Source organism: Gadus morhua, chromosome 2 (assembly GCF_902167405.1).
Source record: "Gadus morhua chromosome 2, gadMor3.0, whole genome shotgun sequence".
Classification (NCBI taxonomy): domain Eukaryota; kingdom Metazoa; phylum Chordata; class Actinopteri; order Gadiformes; family Gadidae; genus Gadus; species Gadus morhua.
In genome coordinates this window covers 7,998,880-8,013,997 of record NC_044049.1, presented here as the reverse complement: position 1 = coordinate 8,013,997, position 15,118 = coordinate 7,998,880, and the positions used below count along the sequence as shown (strand labels likewise).

Genomic DNA, 15,118 nt, shown 5'->3' with positions numbered 1-15,118 from the left:
AAACACGGCTGCACTCGTTAGTGAACTCCTGATTAACTCGTTTTCGTCCGCACAACTGAAACAGTTGTTGGTATGCATCAGTATATGTGTTTAGCAGACTGTAGTTTGCTTAACGTTTAGTAAACGCTTCTAAACTCGCCCTTTCTAACATTCGCAGGCGCCAACTGCGAGATCAACGTGGACGAGTGCGCCAGCAGCCCGTGTGACTACGGCATCTGCAAAGACGGCATCAACCGCTACGACTGCGTCTGCAAGCCCGGCTTCACCGGTAAACCAAAAAACCCAACGATAACACTGAATCAACCCCCCCCTCCCACCAGTGCAGTGTCATTCCTCGGTGTGTGTGTGTGTGTGTCCCTTCACAGAACGACTCACTCACGTTCTCCACCTCCCTCTCGCCACAGGTTCAAAGTGCAACGTGCAGATAGACGAGTGTGCGTCGGGGCCGTGCAGGAACGGCGGCACGTGCGTGGACGAGGAGAACGGCTTCCACTGCATGTGTCCGGTGGGCTTCAAGCCGCCGTACTGCTACTCCCAGGTGGACGAGTGCGGCAGCGGGCCCTGCCTGCACGGGATCTGCAGGGACGACATCAACGGGTACGCAGAGGAAAACGTTTAGAGGTGGTCCACCTGCTTGACGGCTGTCGACGATGTGGATCCACGCCAGGCAGTGGATCAACCCCGCTGGCATGCTAACAACATTGGCACTAATACACAATTGAACTAATATGCAAATCTTATTCTATATGTCATTCTAAATTAGTTTTCAATGGATTCATTTGTTATCATTTAGCGTTCATATTTGTAACCCAGCATAAGCAAGATGAGTTCAACTGGTCAAGGAGGGAGAGGACCATAAACGTACAGCTGAACTTATCCCCACCGTCTCTCTCTCTCTCTCTCTCTCTCTCTCTCTCTCTCTCTCTCTCTCTCTCTCTCTCTCTCTCTCTCTCTCTCTCCAGGTACCGGTGCGACTGTGAGCCGGGATGGGTGGGGAAGAACTGCGAATCGGACAGGAACGACTGCCTGCCCAGCCCCTGTCAGAACGCCGGCTTGTGCATCGACCAGCTCAACGGCTTCAACTGCAAGTGTCGCCAGGGCTTTAGAGGTGAGGAGCCCCGGGACGCCTCGCGCTGGGCCGTGGGATGGGGGGATTGGCCTTGTGCAACTGGGATTTGGTGTAACTCAATTGCCTTGACTTCATGGTACACACAATTCAAAGCTTTTGTTTTTAGTATTATTTGAATTACATTTTGTTTTTGGAGCAAGTAAACGATCCAGCTTCACGTTATTATATAAACAGGACTGCTAGTCAAGAACGGCAGAGTGAATAGATGGAAAATACTGAAGATTGGATATTTGACCTCTGCATCAGTGCATCGCTTCATTTCAGTTCCAAACACACCTCTAGTCCGGCCTTGTGAATCCAAAGCAGTTTGAGTGCCCATATTGCAATGACATACAGCGCTCTACCACCCCCTAGTGGATGTCACGTACAACTACAACCAACCACATTGAATCCCTCATCACATACCATCTCCCATTCAAACGTACGACACCACAACAACCTTACAGTGTAACTCAACCACACCTGTGTGTGTGTGTCCTCTCTCTCAGGTAACCTGTGCCAGGTGAACGTCAACGAGTGTTCGTCCAGCCCCTGTCTGAACAAGGGCTTGTGCGTGGACGGCGTGGCCAGCTTCACCTGCCTGTGCGAGCTGCCCTACAGCGGGCCCACCTGCGCCGACGTGCTCACCCCCTGCTCGCCCAACCCCTGCGACAACCACGCCCTCTGCTCCCACACGGCCGACTACCAGGGCTACCAGTGCAACTGCCAGACGGGCTGGCAAGGTCAGTCCATCCAGCGAGTCATCTGATTTAGATTGATTTAGATTTAAATTATAGTGTTCGTTATCTTGAAGGGAGATTCACAGGAGTTTTTACCTTTCTTTGATTGAGGGCAAGGGTCATGGGGTTGGCAATCCCTGAAGCAACTTAAACTCTGTTTAAAGGGTGTGCACGTCAAACAGACTTAACTGAAATGGACTTAAGCCAGTTAGTTTGTTAGAAGTGTCGCTTTACTTCGCCTCAAGCCTTGTGGTTAATGAGAGCAGTTTGTGGCTGCTTGTTTTGTTTTAATACCAGCGGTACGTGCTATCGCGTATTGTATTATTTGAATCTATCAATTGTTGTATTTTATTACATCGTTTACCTTTAGTAGTATGCGAGGAGGCCTGAAATCCAAGTATTTCACGGCCATGGATGACTGCTACTTGTTATGCTGTATGTATGCACACGCGACGAATAACAAGGAACTTTGTTTTTTTTCGTTGTGGTTCTTCAGGTCAGATGTGTAACATCGACGTGAACGAATGCATCTCCAACCCCTGCAAGAACCGGGGCGCCTGCACCAACACCATGGGGGGCTTCATGTGCTCCTGTCGGGCCGGCTACCACGGGCTCATCTGTGAGACCGACGTGGACGACTGCTCCCCCAGTGAGTTGAAAATGAACTGGGGGGAGGGGGTGGGGGGGGTTTGCACCTCGAAATTTCTAAATAGCAGGGAAACACTAGTTAACAAAATCTTGTATTTTATATTTGAATATATCTTCACAAAAAAATAATAATACAGTTTGCATAATTTTTCTGTTATTGTTATTGTTATTGTTATCTGTTATTTTATGTTATTGCTCTCTTATTTCCTTTTGCTGTTCTGTACTCTCTGCTGTCCCAAGCGAATTCCCTGTCTGGGATGACCAGAGACATGCATCTTATGTTAGCCTGTTCTCTCCTCTGAAGCTGAAGCGTCTCTCTCTTCCGACCCTCTCCCTAGACCCGTGTCTGAGTGGGGGCTCCTGCAAGGACAGCATCAACTCCTTCCAGTGCAGCTGCCTGCCCGGCTTCACGGGCCCCAGCTGCGCCATGGAGGTCAACGAGTGCCAGAGCTCCCCCTGCAAGAACGGCGGCTCCTGCACCGACTACGTCAACTCCTACACCTGCAGCTGCAGGCCAGGCTTCACCGGGATCCACTGTGAAACCAACATCCAGGATTGCACCGAAAGGTACGTGTGTGTCTGTGTGTGTGTGTGTGCGCTCTTGTGTGTGTGTGTATGTGTGTGAGTGTGTATTTATGGTTGGGTGAGTGATCATGAAAGATCTAGAGAAGGGCAGAGGGACATTGGATGACATTAGGAATTGAAGGGTTGGGCGAGATGGTAAAATAAAAAGTTTTTTGGAGTTCTATAAACATATATATATATGAATATATATACATATATCATGTAGTTATAGTGATATAGTATATTTTTCTCATCATTCATTTTTCTTGAAGACGAAGTGATATAAACAACAGAGAAACATCGCTATTGATATACATAACGTCATATCACCCAAATTCAAATCTGAAGTCCGCGACCAAGTGTTGAACCGAGGCGCCGTTTGTTTTCCCCCAGCTCCTGCTTCAACGGAGGGACGTGCACCGACAAGATCAACGGCTACTCCTGCACGTGTCGCAACGGCTTCACGGGCTCCCATTGTCAGTACGAGGTGAACGAGTGCGACTCCCAGCCCTGCCTCAACGGCGGCCTCTGCCAGGACGCCTTGGAATCCTTCCGCTGCACCTGCCCCAAGGGCCACACCGGCAACCGTTGCCAGGTACAAACACAACACACAGACACACGCAAACCGAACAAACACGTACGCACACCGAACACACACACACCGAACGCACACCAAGCATGCACTGAACAAAACACACACGCGCGTGCCCACGCATACACGCACACACACCGAACACACACACAGACTCACACTAAGACAAGGACCGGGAGGCTCTCATGAAAGAATGTGAAGTAATCCCTGTAGCTCCCGCTGGATTTAAAACGTTCAAGCAATGAAAACGGTTTCTTTTTCCTCCCTCTGATCTCCTCTCCTACCAGACGCCAGTGGACTGGTGCAGGCGTTCCTCTCCCTGCCAAAACGGAGGCCGCTGCCGCCAGAAGGACGCCTCGTTCTCATGCGACTGCGCCGGCAGCTGGTCCGGCCGATACTGTGACATCCCCAGGGTGTCCTGCGAGTCCGCCGCACGGCAGAGAGGTACGTCCGGGACGATTAGTCGGACACGTGTTATGCCTTAACAGTTTGTTTCCCGTCGAGCGTGTGATCACAACATCGCGCCGACACGGCTGTGATGACACAAATAACACAAAGTGTTTGCGCTGACGTGTTCCCAACCTCGACACTCCTCCGCCAGGCCTGCAGACCGACGAGCTGTGCCAACACGAAGGACACTGCGTCAACACGGGCAACACCCACTACTGCAAATGCCACGGTGACTTCACGGGCAGCTACTGCGAGAGCCCGGTGGATTACTGCGAGGACAAGCCCTGTCGCAACGGCGCCACCTGCAGGGGCTTCGTGGGACGCTATCGCTGTGAAGTAAGCCCGCCGCCTGTGTTCTCTTCTGGACCGTGTTTGCGTGTGTGTGTGTGTGTGTGTGTGTGTGTGTGTGTGTGTGTGTGTGTGTGTGTGTGTGTGTGTGTGTGAGAACGGTGGTCTCATTGCTTACCCCCTCCTCCTTCCACAGTGCATGCCAGGCTTCACGGGAGAGACCTGTGAGATGGAGGAGAACGAGTGCGAGTCCCATCCATGTCAGAACGGAGGCACCTGCATCGACCTCGTGGGCCATTACATCTGCTCCTGCCCCCCGGGCACACTGGGTACGCCCCCCCCCCCCCCCCCCCCCCCCCTTCCCCTCCGAAAGACGCAAACACACAAACACCCCCACACACACACATGAGTCCGGCAGGAAACGGTAACGGGACAGCGTCTCGCCCGGCGTCGACCCTTTGTTTCGTAACTGAACGTTTTCTCTTTTCCTTCCCTCCAAAGGGGTGTTGTGCGAGATCAACGAGGACGACTGCGCCCCGCCCTCGCGGATGCGCGCGGCCCCGCCCAAGTGTCTGAACAACGGGACGTGCGTGGACCGGGTGGGCGGCCACCGCTGCAACTGCCCGCCGGGCTTCACTGGGGAGCGGTGCGAGGGGGACATCAACGAGTGCCTCTCCAGCCCCTGCAGCCCCGCCAACAGCTTAGACTGCATCCAGCTGCCCAACGACTACCAGTGCGTCTGCAAGCCCGGCTTCACAGGTAACCCCCGCCCCCCCCCCACTTCTTCTTCGGAACTCCTCTTCCTGCACACGTACACCAGGGGCTGGGGGTAGGGCTGGGGGTAGGGATGTGTGCGGGCGTACGATGCACATCACGAACGATACACGGGTTCCGATGCAATGTGTCGGGATGTATTAGCGTTCTTTCGGAATGAGAATGTACGGCAGTATAGTTTAGGTTGAACCATTTTTTTGTTAAGTGTATTGTAAAAAATGAATAATGAATGTTGTTTAATAGGATTACTGACAATAACAATGCTATTATAGTGGAGATAAATACTATGACACGACATGACAACTAGGTCCCATGAATTAGGCCAGACATGTTACTGTATACTGCCAGAAAACATGTATTATTATTATTATTATTATCCTATTTTACTATTTAGCTTCTCTTATTAGCTTATCTTCTGTCTTGTTGTCTGCTACTGGATCACTTGATTACCTTCAGGATAAATAAAGCATTTAGCGTTTAAAGGGAGCGATATTGCTCAAGGGAACTGCCACACAGAGATTGCACAAGGCAACCACAGGCTGGACAATCCGCCCCACCTCATGTAATACCAGGAAACGTATCGGGAACGTTGTGTTCTTCAGCCCCACGGCGCTAACCCTTTTAAATAACGCCCGTTTGCCCCCCAGGTCGAAGGTGCCAGAGCCGATTCAGCGTGTGCGAGTCCCAGCCCTGTCAGAACGGAGGCGCGTGCACGGTGGCTAGCAACAGCGCCATGGGATACACCTGCACCTGTCAGCTGGTAAGTGCACGCTGAAAGTCACTCGAGTGTTTGTCGTCCCTGAGCGGTCGTCCTCCCCGTACCCGAGCCTCCCGCGCGTCCTCTCAAACGTCTTTTCGTCTCGGTGTCTCCAGGGCTACGTGGGCGCCGCCTGCGAGAGGAGCATGTCCTGCCGGGAGCTGTCGTGCTACAACGGCGGCAACTGCGCGCTGACGGCGCGCGGCGCCCGCTGCACCTGCCAGCCGGGCTTCGCCGGGCCCCAGTGCCAGCACCGCAGCAACGAGGGCTGCTCGTCCCAGCCCTGCCGCAACGCGGGCCTGTGCACCGAGGAGACCTCCTTCCCCTTCTTCCACTGCCAGTGCCCCGCCGGCTGGGGCGGCAAGCGCTGCGAGCAGAGCGGCAGCAGCAAGCCCCGGGAGCTGCCGGCGCCGGCCTGCCCCCTGGCCGAGTGCCACGGCAAGGCCAACAACAGCGTGTGCGACAAGGAGTGCAACCAGTTCGCCTGCCGCTGGGACGGCGGCGACTGCTCGCTGGCCGTCAACCCGTGGGCCCGCTGCCCCGACCCGCGCTGCTGGCGCGTCTTCAACAACAGCCAGTGCGACGAGTCGTGCAACAACGCCGACTGCCTCTACGACAACTTTGACTGCAAGGTCAAGGAGAAAGTGTGCAAGTAAGTCCGGAACGCCAATAAAAAAAACAACGATTGAATGTCTTTCGCATTTTTTTTGTTTTTTGTTTAGACCGGTAACTAACAAAAGAGAACTAAAATTAAAAAACGTTGCGCTCTGTTTTTCGTCCCTCCCCCCCCCCCCCCACACTCACACCAGTCCGATCTACGAGACCTACTGCATCGACCACTACGCCGACGGCCGCTGCGACCAGGGCTGCAACTCGGAGGAGTGCGGCTGGGACGGCCTGGACTGCGCGGCGGACGTGAAGGAGGACCTGGCCGAGGACCTGCTGGTGGTGGTGGTGCTGCTGCCGCCCGAGGAGCTCCGGCGCTCCAGCACCATCTTCCTGCAGAAGCTGAGCGCCATCCTACGCACCACCGTGCGCTTCCGCCTGGACCGCAACGGCGAGGCCATGATCCGGCCCTACACCCGGCCTGGGGCGCGCTACAGACGGGAGCTCGAGCGGCAGGAGGAAGTCATCGGGTAATTGAGCCGTGTCACATTTTGAGGCGGGGATTCCTCTTGTGTTTTACCAGGCCTGTAAATGAAAAAAAAATGGTCTGCATTTATATTGCGTTTTTTTGTAACCAGTGGCCACCCCAAGCGCTTTACAATATTGCCTAGCATTCAGCCGCATTCATGCGTGGGCGTCGGCGTCAGCCCTGCAAGGCGACAGCCATTTGGTCTGGAGCAGTGAGTTGCGGTGCCTCGCTCGGGGACACATCGACACTCAGGGGATTGAACTAGCGACCTTGCGGTTGCCAGCCAACCCGCTCTACCCCCTGAGCTACTGCCGCCTGTAGGGTTCATCGGCGCTCACGCTGACGGTCTGTCCTCGTGGTCGCTGCAGGTCCGTCGTGTACCTGGAGATCGATAACCGGCTGGGCTGCGAGCAGGGGGGCTGCTTCCGCACGGCCGACGGCGCCGCAGACTACCTGGGGGCGCTGTCCGCCTGGGAGATGCTCCGGGACTTCCCCTACCAGCTCAAAACCGTTTCCAGTAAGGGCAATGTCATGAAACCACCAATAACACGTGAAACCATCAACACCAATAACACATGAAACCATCAACACCAATAACACATGAAACCATCAACACCAATAACACATGAAACCATCAACACCAATAACACATGAAACCATCAACACCAATAACACATGAAACCATCAACACCAATAACACATGAAACCACAACCAACGATAATAAAACCCTGACTCATCTTCCCCCCCCCCCCCCCCCCCCCCTCCATAGCAACGCCTGCCCTGTCTGAGCCCGACTACCCCCAGTGGGCCAAGCTGATCCTGGTGGGTGTCGCCTCCTTGTTCCTGTTTGTCATCCTGGTGGTGGGGATGCTGATCGCGCGCCGGAAGAGGGAGCACAGCACGCTGTGGTTCCCCGAGGGATTCTTCCCCAAGAAGGAGCCCAGCAGCAACAAGAACCGCAGGGAGCCCGTGGGCCAGGACGCGCTGGGCATGAAGTGAGTGGGGGGCGGGGGGGCGCCTGGATCCAGCCGTGAGAGAGGTGTTCCAATTGCGTGGATGATCTGTGTGTGTGTGAGGGTTAGATCAGCCCACCGGTTGGGACAGAGAGGCTGGCTGGGGATGATGTATCTTTTATCACTGCGTGTCTCTTTAGCGCCCGGACAAAAGCTCTTGTTTCGGACGTCGTAGCGGGCGCCTTTTAAATTCATCTGTCGCCTTCTTTCCCAAACAGACACATGCCCAAAACCGTGGAAGAGTCTCTGCTCGGCGACCACAGCGATCAATGGATGGACGCAGACTGCCCGGAGATCAAAAGACTTAAGGTGGGTCACGTGACTCTACGTTTCATTTGTCCCCATGTTTCACATGCTGCGGGGGGGGGGGGGGGGGTTTCTACTCCAACCCGAGGGCTCTGTGTTGTGATGTAACACGGCGGTGGCGCTCTTGTTGAACCACAGATGGAGGAGCCCAGCATGATGTCTGACCATGAGGACGCGGTGGACAGCAGACAGTGGACCCAGCATCACCTGGCCGCCGCAGACATCCGTGTCCCCCCCACCATGGCCTTGACGCCCCCCCAGGGAGAGTTTGACAGCGACTGCATGGACGTCAACGTCAGAGGGCCAGGTGGGTGTTCCGAACAATCCGCTACAATATCAATCAAAAAGGGGCGCGCGTAGCGTGTCTACACACGCCCCTTTTGTGTCGGACCCATTGCGTCCTCGCGGACCCTCGTTGCGTCCTCGCAAGGGCCTGAGGGGCACCTCCCAAAAATGTTAGCCTCCCGTCGGGGCGACGCAAGCAGCAAGGGCTGTGATTGGTCCGCCCTCTAAAACCCGACGCAGAACCAAAACGGCTTCACGACTGCGTCGACGCGTCCTCGCGGCCCATTGCGTTGTGTCGACGTGGAACCCTAATCAGCCCTTTACTCACCCCCCCCCCCCCCCACACGCCTTCTCTCTCCTGTGACCCCCAGACGGCTTCACACCCCTGATGCTGGCCTCGTTCTGCGGCGGCGGCCTGGAGCCCGAGATCCCCGAGGAGGAGGAGTCGGAGGAGTGCTCGGCCAACATCATCTCGGACCTCATCTACCAGGGCGCCTCGCTGGCCGCGCAGACGGACCGCACCGGCGAGACGGCGCTGCACCTTGCCGCCCGCTACGCCCGCGCCGACGCCGCCAAGCGGCTGCTGGACGCCGGCGCCGACGCCAACGCCCAGGACAACACGGGCCGCTCTCCGCTGCACGCCGCCGTGGCCGCCGACGCCCAGGGCGTCTTCCAGGTGAGCGAGGACCCCCCCCCCCCCCCCCATCGCTGCGTGGTTCTTCGGCACGTTGACTGCGTTTCACGGCCTTGTGATCCTCCTAGTTTTAATTTTAATTTTTAAAAAGGCAGAGTTTTCAAAATGCAGCATCGCTTCGCTGCCGCTCTCTTTATTCACACCCACGATCCATTGGTACTCTTGCCCACCGAAACATGTCTGTGACGGTTGCTGCTGCCGCACCCCCCCCCCCCCCACTAGATCCTGATCCGGACGCGCGCCACAGACCTGGACTCCCGCATGTACGACGGCTCCACGGCGCTCATCCTGGCCGCCCGCATGGCGGTGGAGGGCATGGTGGAGGAGCTCATCACCTGCCACGCCGACGTCAACGCCGTCGACGAACTGGGTAAGGGTCCTCCAACCTCCCCACGACCCCCTCCACTGGTGCTGGTGCCAAGGATGTGCTCGCGTCATAGTGGTAGTGGTTATAATGGTTATAGCACTGAGTAATATAGCATCTTGTCCAAGCTATCTTTGTTGTTTACGGGGGTAGGGGTTAACCTAGCGATTGTTTGTACCGAGTCGATATATTCTTTCACTTTGTTGTGACAAATGCACTTATTTTAAGTCGCATTGGATAAAAGCGTCTGCTAAATGCCCTACATTTAAATGTATGTGTAATGTGCGTCGCCTCCCAACGGTGTTAGTGTGAGCCCGATCAGAGCCATTACCGTTGGTAACCGTGTCTTCGCCGCTCTCTTCTCCTTCAGGGAAATCCGCGCTGCACTGGGCGGCGGCCGTCAACAACGTGGACGCCACCATCGCACTCCTCAAGAACGGAGCCAATAAGGACATGCAGGATCTGAAGGTACGGGCACTTCTCTACGGTTTCAAACACGCAGTGTATATTTGTATACGTGGTGGAATACATAACACTGCATTCCCCCCCCCACATGGGAAGAGCAACAAGTTGTCTAACCCTAACCCTTGCTTCCCCCCCCCCCCCCCCCGCCGCGTGACGCAGGAGGAGACGCCCCTCTTCCTGGCGGCCCGCGAGGGGAGCTGCGAGGCGGTGAAGGTGCTCCTCGCCCACTTTGCCAACCGGGAGATCACGGACCACATGGACCGGTTGCCGCGGGACATCGCCCAGGAGCGCATGCACCACGACATCGTCCAGCTGCTGGACGAGTACAACACGGTGCGCAGTCCCCAGGGCCACGGCGGCGGCGGCCACCACCTCGCCGGGGGCCACACCCTGTCCCCGCTCATGTGCCCGCCCAGCGCCTTCCTGCCCAGCCTGAAGACCACCCCGCAGGGCAAGAAGAACCGCCGGCCCGGCGCCAAGGGCACCGGGCCGGCGGGCCAGCACGCCGCCGCCCTCAAGGAGTCGGCGAAGGCCCGCAGCAAGAAGCTGACGCTGGACATGCAGAGCGCCCTGCTAGAGAGCTCCGTCACCCTCTCCCCGGTCGACTCGCTGGACTCCCCCCGCGGCGGGGCCAGCAACGCCGGCTACATCACCAACCCCACGTCCCCCGCCGCCATGGCCTCGCCGGGGCTCTTCCACACCTCCATGTCGGTGCCAAACACCCCCATGGTGCACGCCGGCATGATGGAGGGCGGCGGCCCCTTCGCCGTGTCCCTGGCCCAGCTCAACGACCTGGGCGACGGGGGGATGTCCATGCAGGGCCGCGTCTCCATGGCCGGCGGGCTCAACCACGGCTACGTGCTCAACGCCGGCCCCATGGGCATCAACATGGGCATGGTGAGCCCCGTCAGCGTGCCCTTCGACTGGCACAGCCGCATGACGCCCTCCTCCCAGTGCGGCCAGCAGGTGGTCAACCTGGTGCACACCAGCCAGGCGGGCATGCACCCGCAGAGCCCGGCCATGCAGCAGCAGCAGCAGCAGCAGCAGCAGAGCATGCTCCTGCACCAGCAGATGTACCGCAACCAGATGCTGCAGCCCACACCGGTCACCTCCACTCCGACCATTAGCCCCGTGAAGCTGCCCTCCATCGCCGAGCAGCAGCAGCAGCAGCATCAACAGCAGCAGCAGCAGCAGCAGCAGCTTCTCAACCACTCGATGGTTAGCCAGCAGAGCATGGGCCGCATGACCACCTCCACCCCACCGACGCCACAAACCTCCCAGCCCCCGCCGGCCTTCTTCCAGCAGCAGCAGCAGCAGCCCCCTCAGTCCCAGGCCGGCCCCCAGATGGCCCAGGCAGCCGCCCCGGCGGTCCTGGCTGCACAGATGCCTCCCTCCCAGGCTGGCAGCAGCACGGTGGGCCTGGATGACTACCCCACCCCTCCTTCACAACACAGCTACTCCTCCGCCCTGGACGCCACCCCCAAGCATTACCTCCACCTGCCCAGCGAGCACCCTTACCTGACCCCGTCCCCGGAGTCCCCCGAGCCCTGGTCCAGCCCCTCCCCTCACTGTGTGTCTGATTGGTCAGACTCGACCCCAAGCCCGGCAGTAGCCGGTCCCGCCCAGACCCAAATCTCCCACGCCACCGAGGCCGGCGGGAAGATGCAGGTGTTTGCGTGAGCAAATGCCGCCTGACAATGGACTCGGGTCTGAGAAAATGTGGACTGGCCATGGGACCTGTCCTTTATTAAGTATGTCAGCCTGTTTTTTCCAAGATTTTTTATTGGATTTGGACTGACTGATGTTTAACCCAAGAGGACTGTCTGCTCGTGATGTTCGCAGCAAGAACAAAGTAAAGGGAAGTGTACGTTGTCTGTGAGAAAGTGCAGACAATTTAATGAAGTAAGACTTATTCTGTCACAGATGGACTTGTTTTTTTATTATAAAAAAATATATGAAGAAAGCCAAGTCTTTCATTTCAAAGACTTGGAGAAGACTAACATTTAAAAAGTAGATCAAAGTAAAATGTTGAAGTGAATACTTTTATTTTATTTATTGTTTTAATGTCCCTTTTGAATTGCTTTTTTTCCATTATATATTCTCTCCGTTTTTCTGACTCCGACCCCCTTGACCCCTAAACCAACCGTACAGAAAAAAAAAAGTTTTGACATCCAGCATTGTCTCATGGACAGATGTACCCTGGCGAATATTGTTCAGCATTAGCATTTTCGATTTCATGGAATCGGTTCTTTCTTGATCACCTTCCATAGAGCTATTTAAACAATGAGTGGACTTGAGGCACCCTGAAGCACTTCACAGGATGATAATATGACAGTATTAACTTCTGTGGTTTCTTCGTGAAAAGATCCCTTCATTCAAGAGTCAAGGCAAAATGGCTCAATGTCAGTTTGGGACGTCATGCTCCCCTTCCCGGCATCAGTTATTGTATTTCGTATGCAGTTCAGCCTTTATTAACTCTACCGGGTACTACCTCCAGGTACTAACATAGTCTCAGAAAACGTCAGTCGTCGTTGTCGGTTTGTTTTCATTTATTTTGTGAACATTAATTAGAACTGCATTAAAATGAACTGCATTTCACTGCCCTTTTTTTAACTGTCTTTTTGGATTGTTTCACTTGCTTATTTTTATAAACCGTTCATTTGTTGACGCTGGGAATTCTTTATCAACGCGATGTGCTAAGCGATGTTCATCGGCTGCTATTTTGTGCATCCCGGCAGACATTCCAGTTATAACTGGCTGCTCAGCGATAGACGGACACTGATCTCAGCCCGCAGACTAGAGAACCAGAGTTTTGGAGATGCATTCAGAGCTTCAGGGTCACTTGGGGACAGAGAAGGGAAGCGTTACTTTGGGCAGGACGCGCGGTCGTGCAAGTAAGTGCAGGTAAGTGCAGCTGCTGCAATGCGACTGCATAAGGGCCCTGTCACTCCTAAGGGAGGCGTTCTCTCTAAAAGTGCCATAAAGGGCTGGATACGGAGCAGTGGAGTTGCGGGGGCGAATCTAGGGTGACATGTCGGAAGATGTGAGGGGAGTGAACGCTACCATGTAGCGCTACAGCCACTCGACAATACTCCCAAGATGACACTCTCTACCGTTCTCGCTCGCCCTGCTGTGCTATCTGTGCTGCCCAGCAAAGCGCCTTTGACTGCCCCACGTGACACAAAACTCTAGGATAGCAACATACTCCTCTTGATATACATTCCACTTTTCAGAAGAAAAAAAAAGACAAAAAAAATGATTTCATGAGGGACAAACCTGTTTTGCTGTTTTGAGACTATTGTGTTTGTTGCCTTCTGTTTGTTGCCTTCTGTTTGCACGCGATGCCACGACATCCACAAAGCGGACACCAGCCCCGGAACCAACCCCTGCCATTTCGGTGCGTCTTAAATTCTCCTGGTCCAATTACTTTTGTTTGGGTTACCCATTAGGAGTGGCGTCGCTCACATGTGTTCCACTGCTGAAATGTTTCACTGATCCGACAGATTCCAGAAAGTTCTATTGTAAAGTAGTTTAGATGTATGTTCAGCTTCATCATGAATGATATGTTTGGTCTTTTTTTTTTGGTCTGTCCATTTCTTTCCCAGGTCACATTATATTAAGTATTGTGTACATTTCAAGCTTTGTGAACCCTTTGTGTAAATATGTTGGTCCTGGGTAGATTTATTTGTTTGAAAAGTTTTATGTTTAAAAAATGGTTATTTACTAAAAAGGACATAAATAAAAACCTTCCTTTTAGCATTACTGTCAAGCTGTGACTGATATGTATTGGTCTTGTATTATTAGAACTGTCATAGATATTTTCTATCATTATTAATTACTATACTTGTTTAAAAGTAGTTTGAAATCAGTGTACATAAATCCTTTTCACAGTTTTCTGTCTACAGACAAAAGTTGCAAAATAAGTTACTTCTAATAAAAACTGTAGTTACACTATTTTGTACTGTGTGATTTTTATTATGTTTTAGACATGAATGACATTAGGATTATCTAGGGTAATTTCACTTTCTAACACTTACCTAGTGTTTAAAAGAGTTATTTAAAAGTATTTTAAAGCAGCAACACTCATTATTTCTGTAATTCTGACTACAGCAGACAACGTCCTTATTCTACATACATGCATACAATATGGCAAAGGTAGAGTTAATGTAGCATGTTATGAATAATTACGAGTGATGTAATTCTGAGTACAAAGAATATTAATCTAAAATAATCAAACTTGAACAGTTAGAATTTATATTTTATTTCACTGTTGCGGTTATCATTCTAACAGATCTTTTGAGTCTAATTGTATTTTTACTTCTTTCTTGGACCGCATTCTATAAGATACAAAGCATACAAACAGTTGCTTCAAACATTCCCTTCTTTGTGGTCTGTAGAAACCATGATGTATTACAATGAAGGAAGTTATGTTTTAGGGCAGGCTATTCATATTCAACGAAAGATATATTTTTATAACAACATTTGTATAACTATAATTACCACTAGGTGGGGCACGGAGACTCCAAGAGTATGACCGTTCAAATCAACTCATTCTAGGGAAGTGAATTTAAAGTTTAAAATATGGATCAATCTGAGTCAAAGGTGAGCTATAGATCACAAAAGCTTGTTGCACATGCCGTTTAAAGACATTGATAATTTATAAGGAGATGGGGATAGACCTAATAATGAACCTCAAGCTGCATCTTATCTCACCTAAGGACAAGAAATAAAATAAAAAAATGAAACAATAACCATCCTAAATTAAAAAAACATTAGCCAATATAGTCACTGGACCACAATTATTTAGTAATGGAGCTTTACTACATATTCATCTACACATAGATTATGTATTAACAGCTTTCTGTATAAATGCAGTAGCGTGTGTCCAATATTGATCAAATACAATTATATGACCTTCATTTATCCCAGAAAGT

General features: G+C 52.9%; 1 protein-coding gene across 1 annotated transcript in view; it reads left to right on the top strand.

Moving 5' to 3' along the window:
* Positions 1-14,138, top strand: part of notch3 (notch receptor 3) — a 33,758-nt gene extending 19,620 nt beyond the window's left edge. Inside the window, exons 12-33 of the mRNA XM_030339042.1 lie at positions 158-268; positions 405-597; positions 963-1,108; positions 1,618-1,851; positions 2,345-2,497; positions 2,835-3,063; positions 3,454-3,655; positions 3,940-4,096; positions 4,254-4,438; positions 4,587-4,719; positions 4,892-5,149; positions 5,812-5,924; positions 6,038-6,573; positions 6,731-7,057; positions 7,425-7,573; positions 7,827-8,052; positions 8,289-8,379; positions 8,515-8,683; positions 9,033-9,337; positions 9,578-9,725; positions 10,090-10,187; positions 10,344-14,138. Coding sequence (XP_030194902.1) covers positions 158-268; positions 405-597; positions 963-1,108; positions 1,618-1,851; positions 2,345-2,497; positions 2,835-3,063; positions 3,454-3,655; positions 3,940-4,096; positions 4,254-4,438; positions 4,587-4,719; positions 4,892-5,149; positions 5,812-5,924; positions 6,038-6,573; positions 6,731-7,057; positions 7,425-7,573; positions 7,827-8,052; positions 8,289-8,379; positions 8,515-8,683; positions 9,033-9,337; positions 9,578-9,725; positions 10,090-10,187; positions 10,344-11,864 — 5,684 coding nt within the window. The 3' untranslated portion in view covers positions 11,865-14,138. The remainder of the gene's footprint in view (positions 1-157; positions 269-404; positions 598-962; positions 1,109-1,617; positions 1,852-2,344; positions 2,498-2,834; positions 3,064-3,453; positions 3,656-3,939; positions 4,097-4,253; positions 4,439-4,586; positions 4,720-4,891; positions 5,150-5,811; positions 5,925-6,037; positions 6,574-6,730; positions 7,058-7,424; positions 7,574-7,826; positions 8,053-8,288; positions 8,380-8,514; positions 8,684-9,032; positions 9,338-9,577; positions 9,726-10,089; positions 10,188-10,343) is intronic.
* The last annotated feature ends 980 nt before the right edge of the window (positions 14,139-15,118 follow it).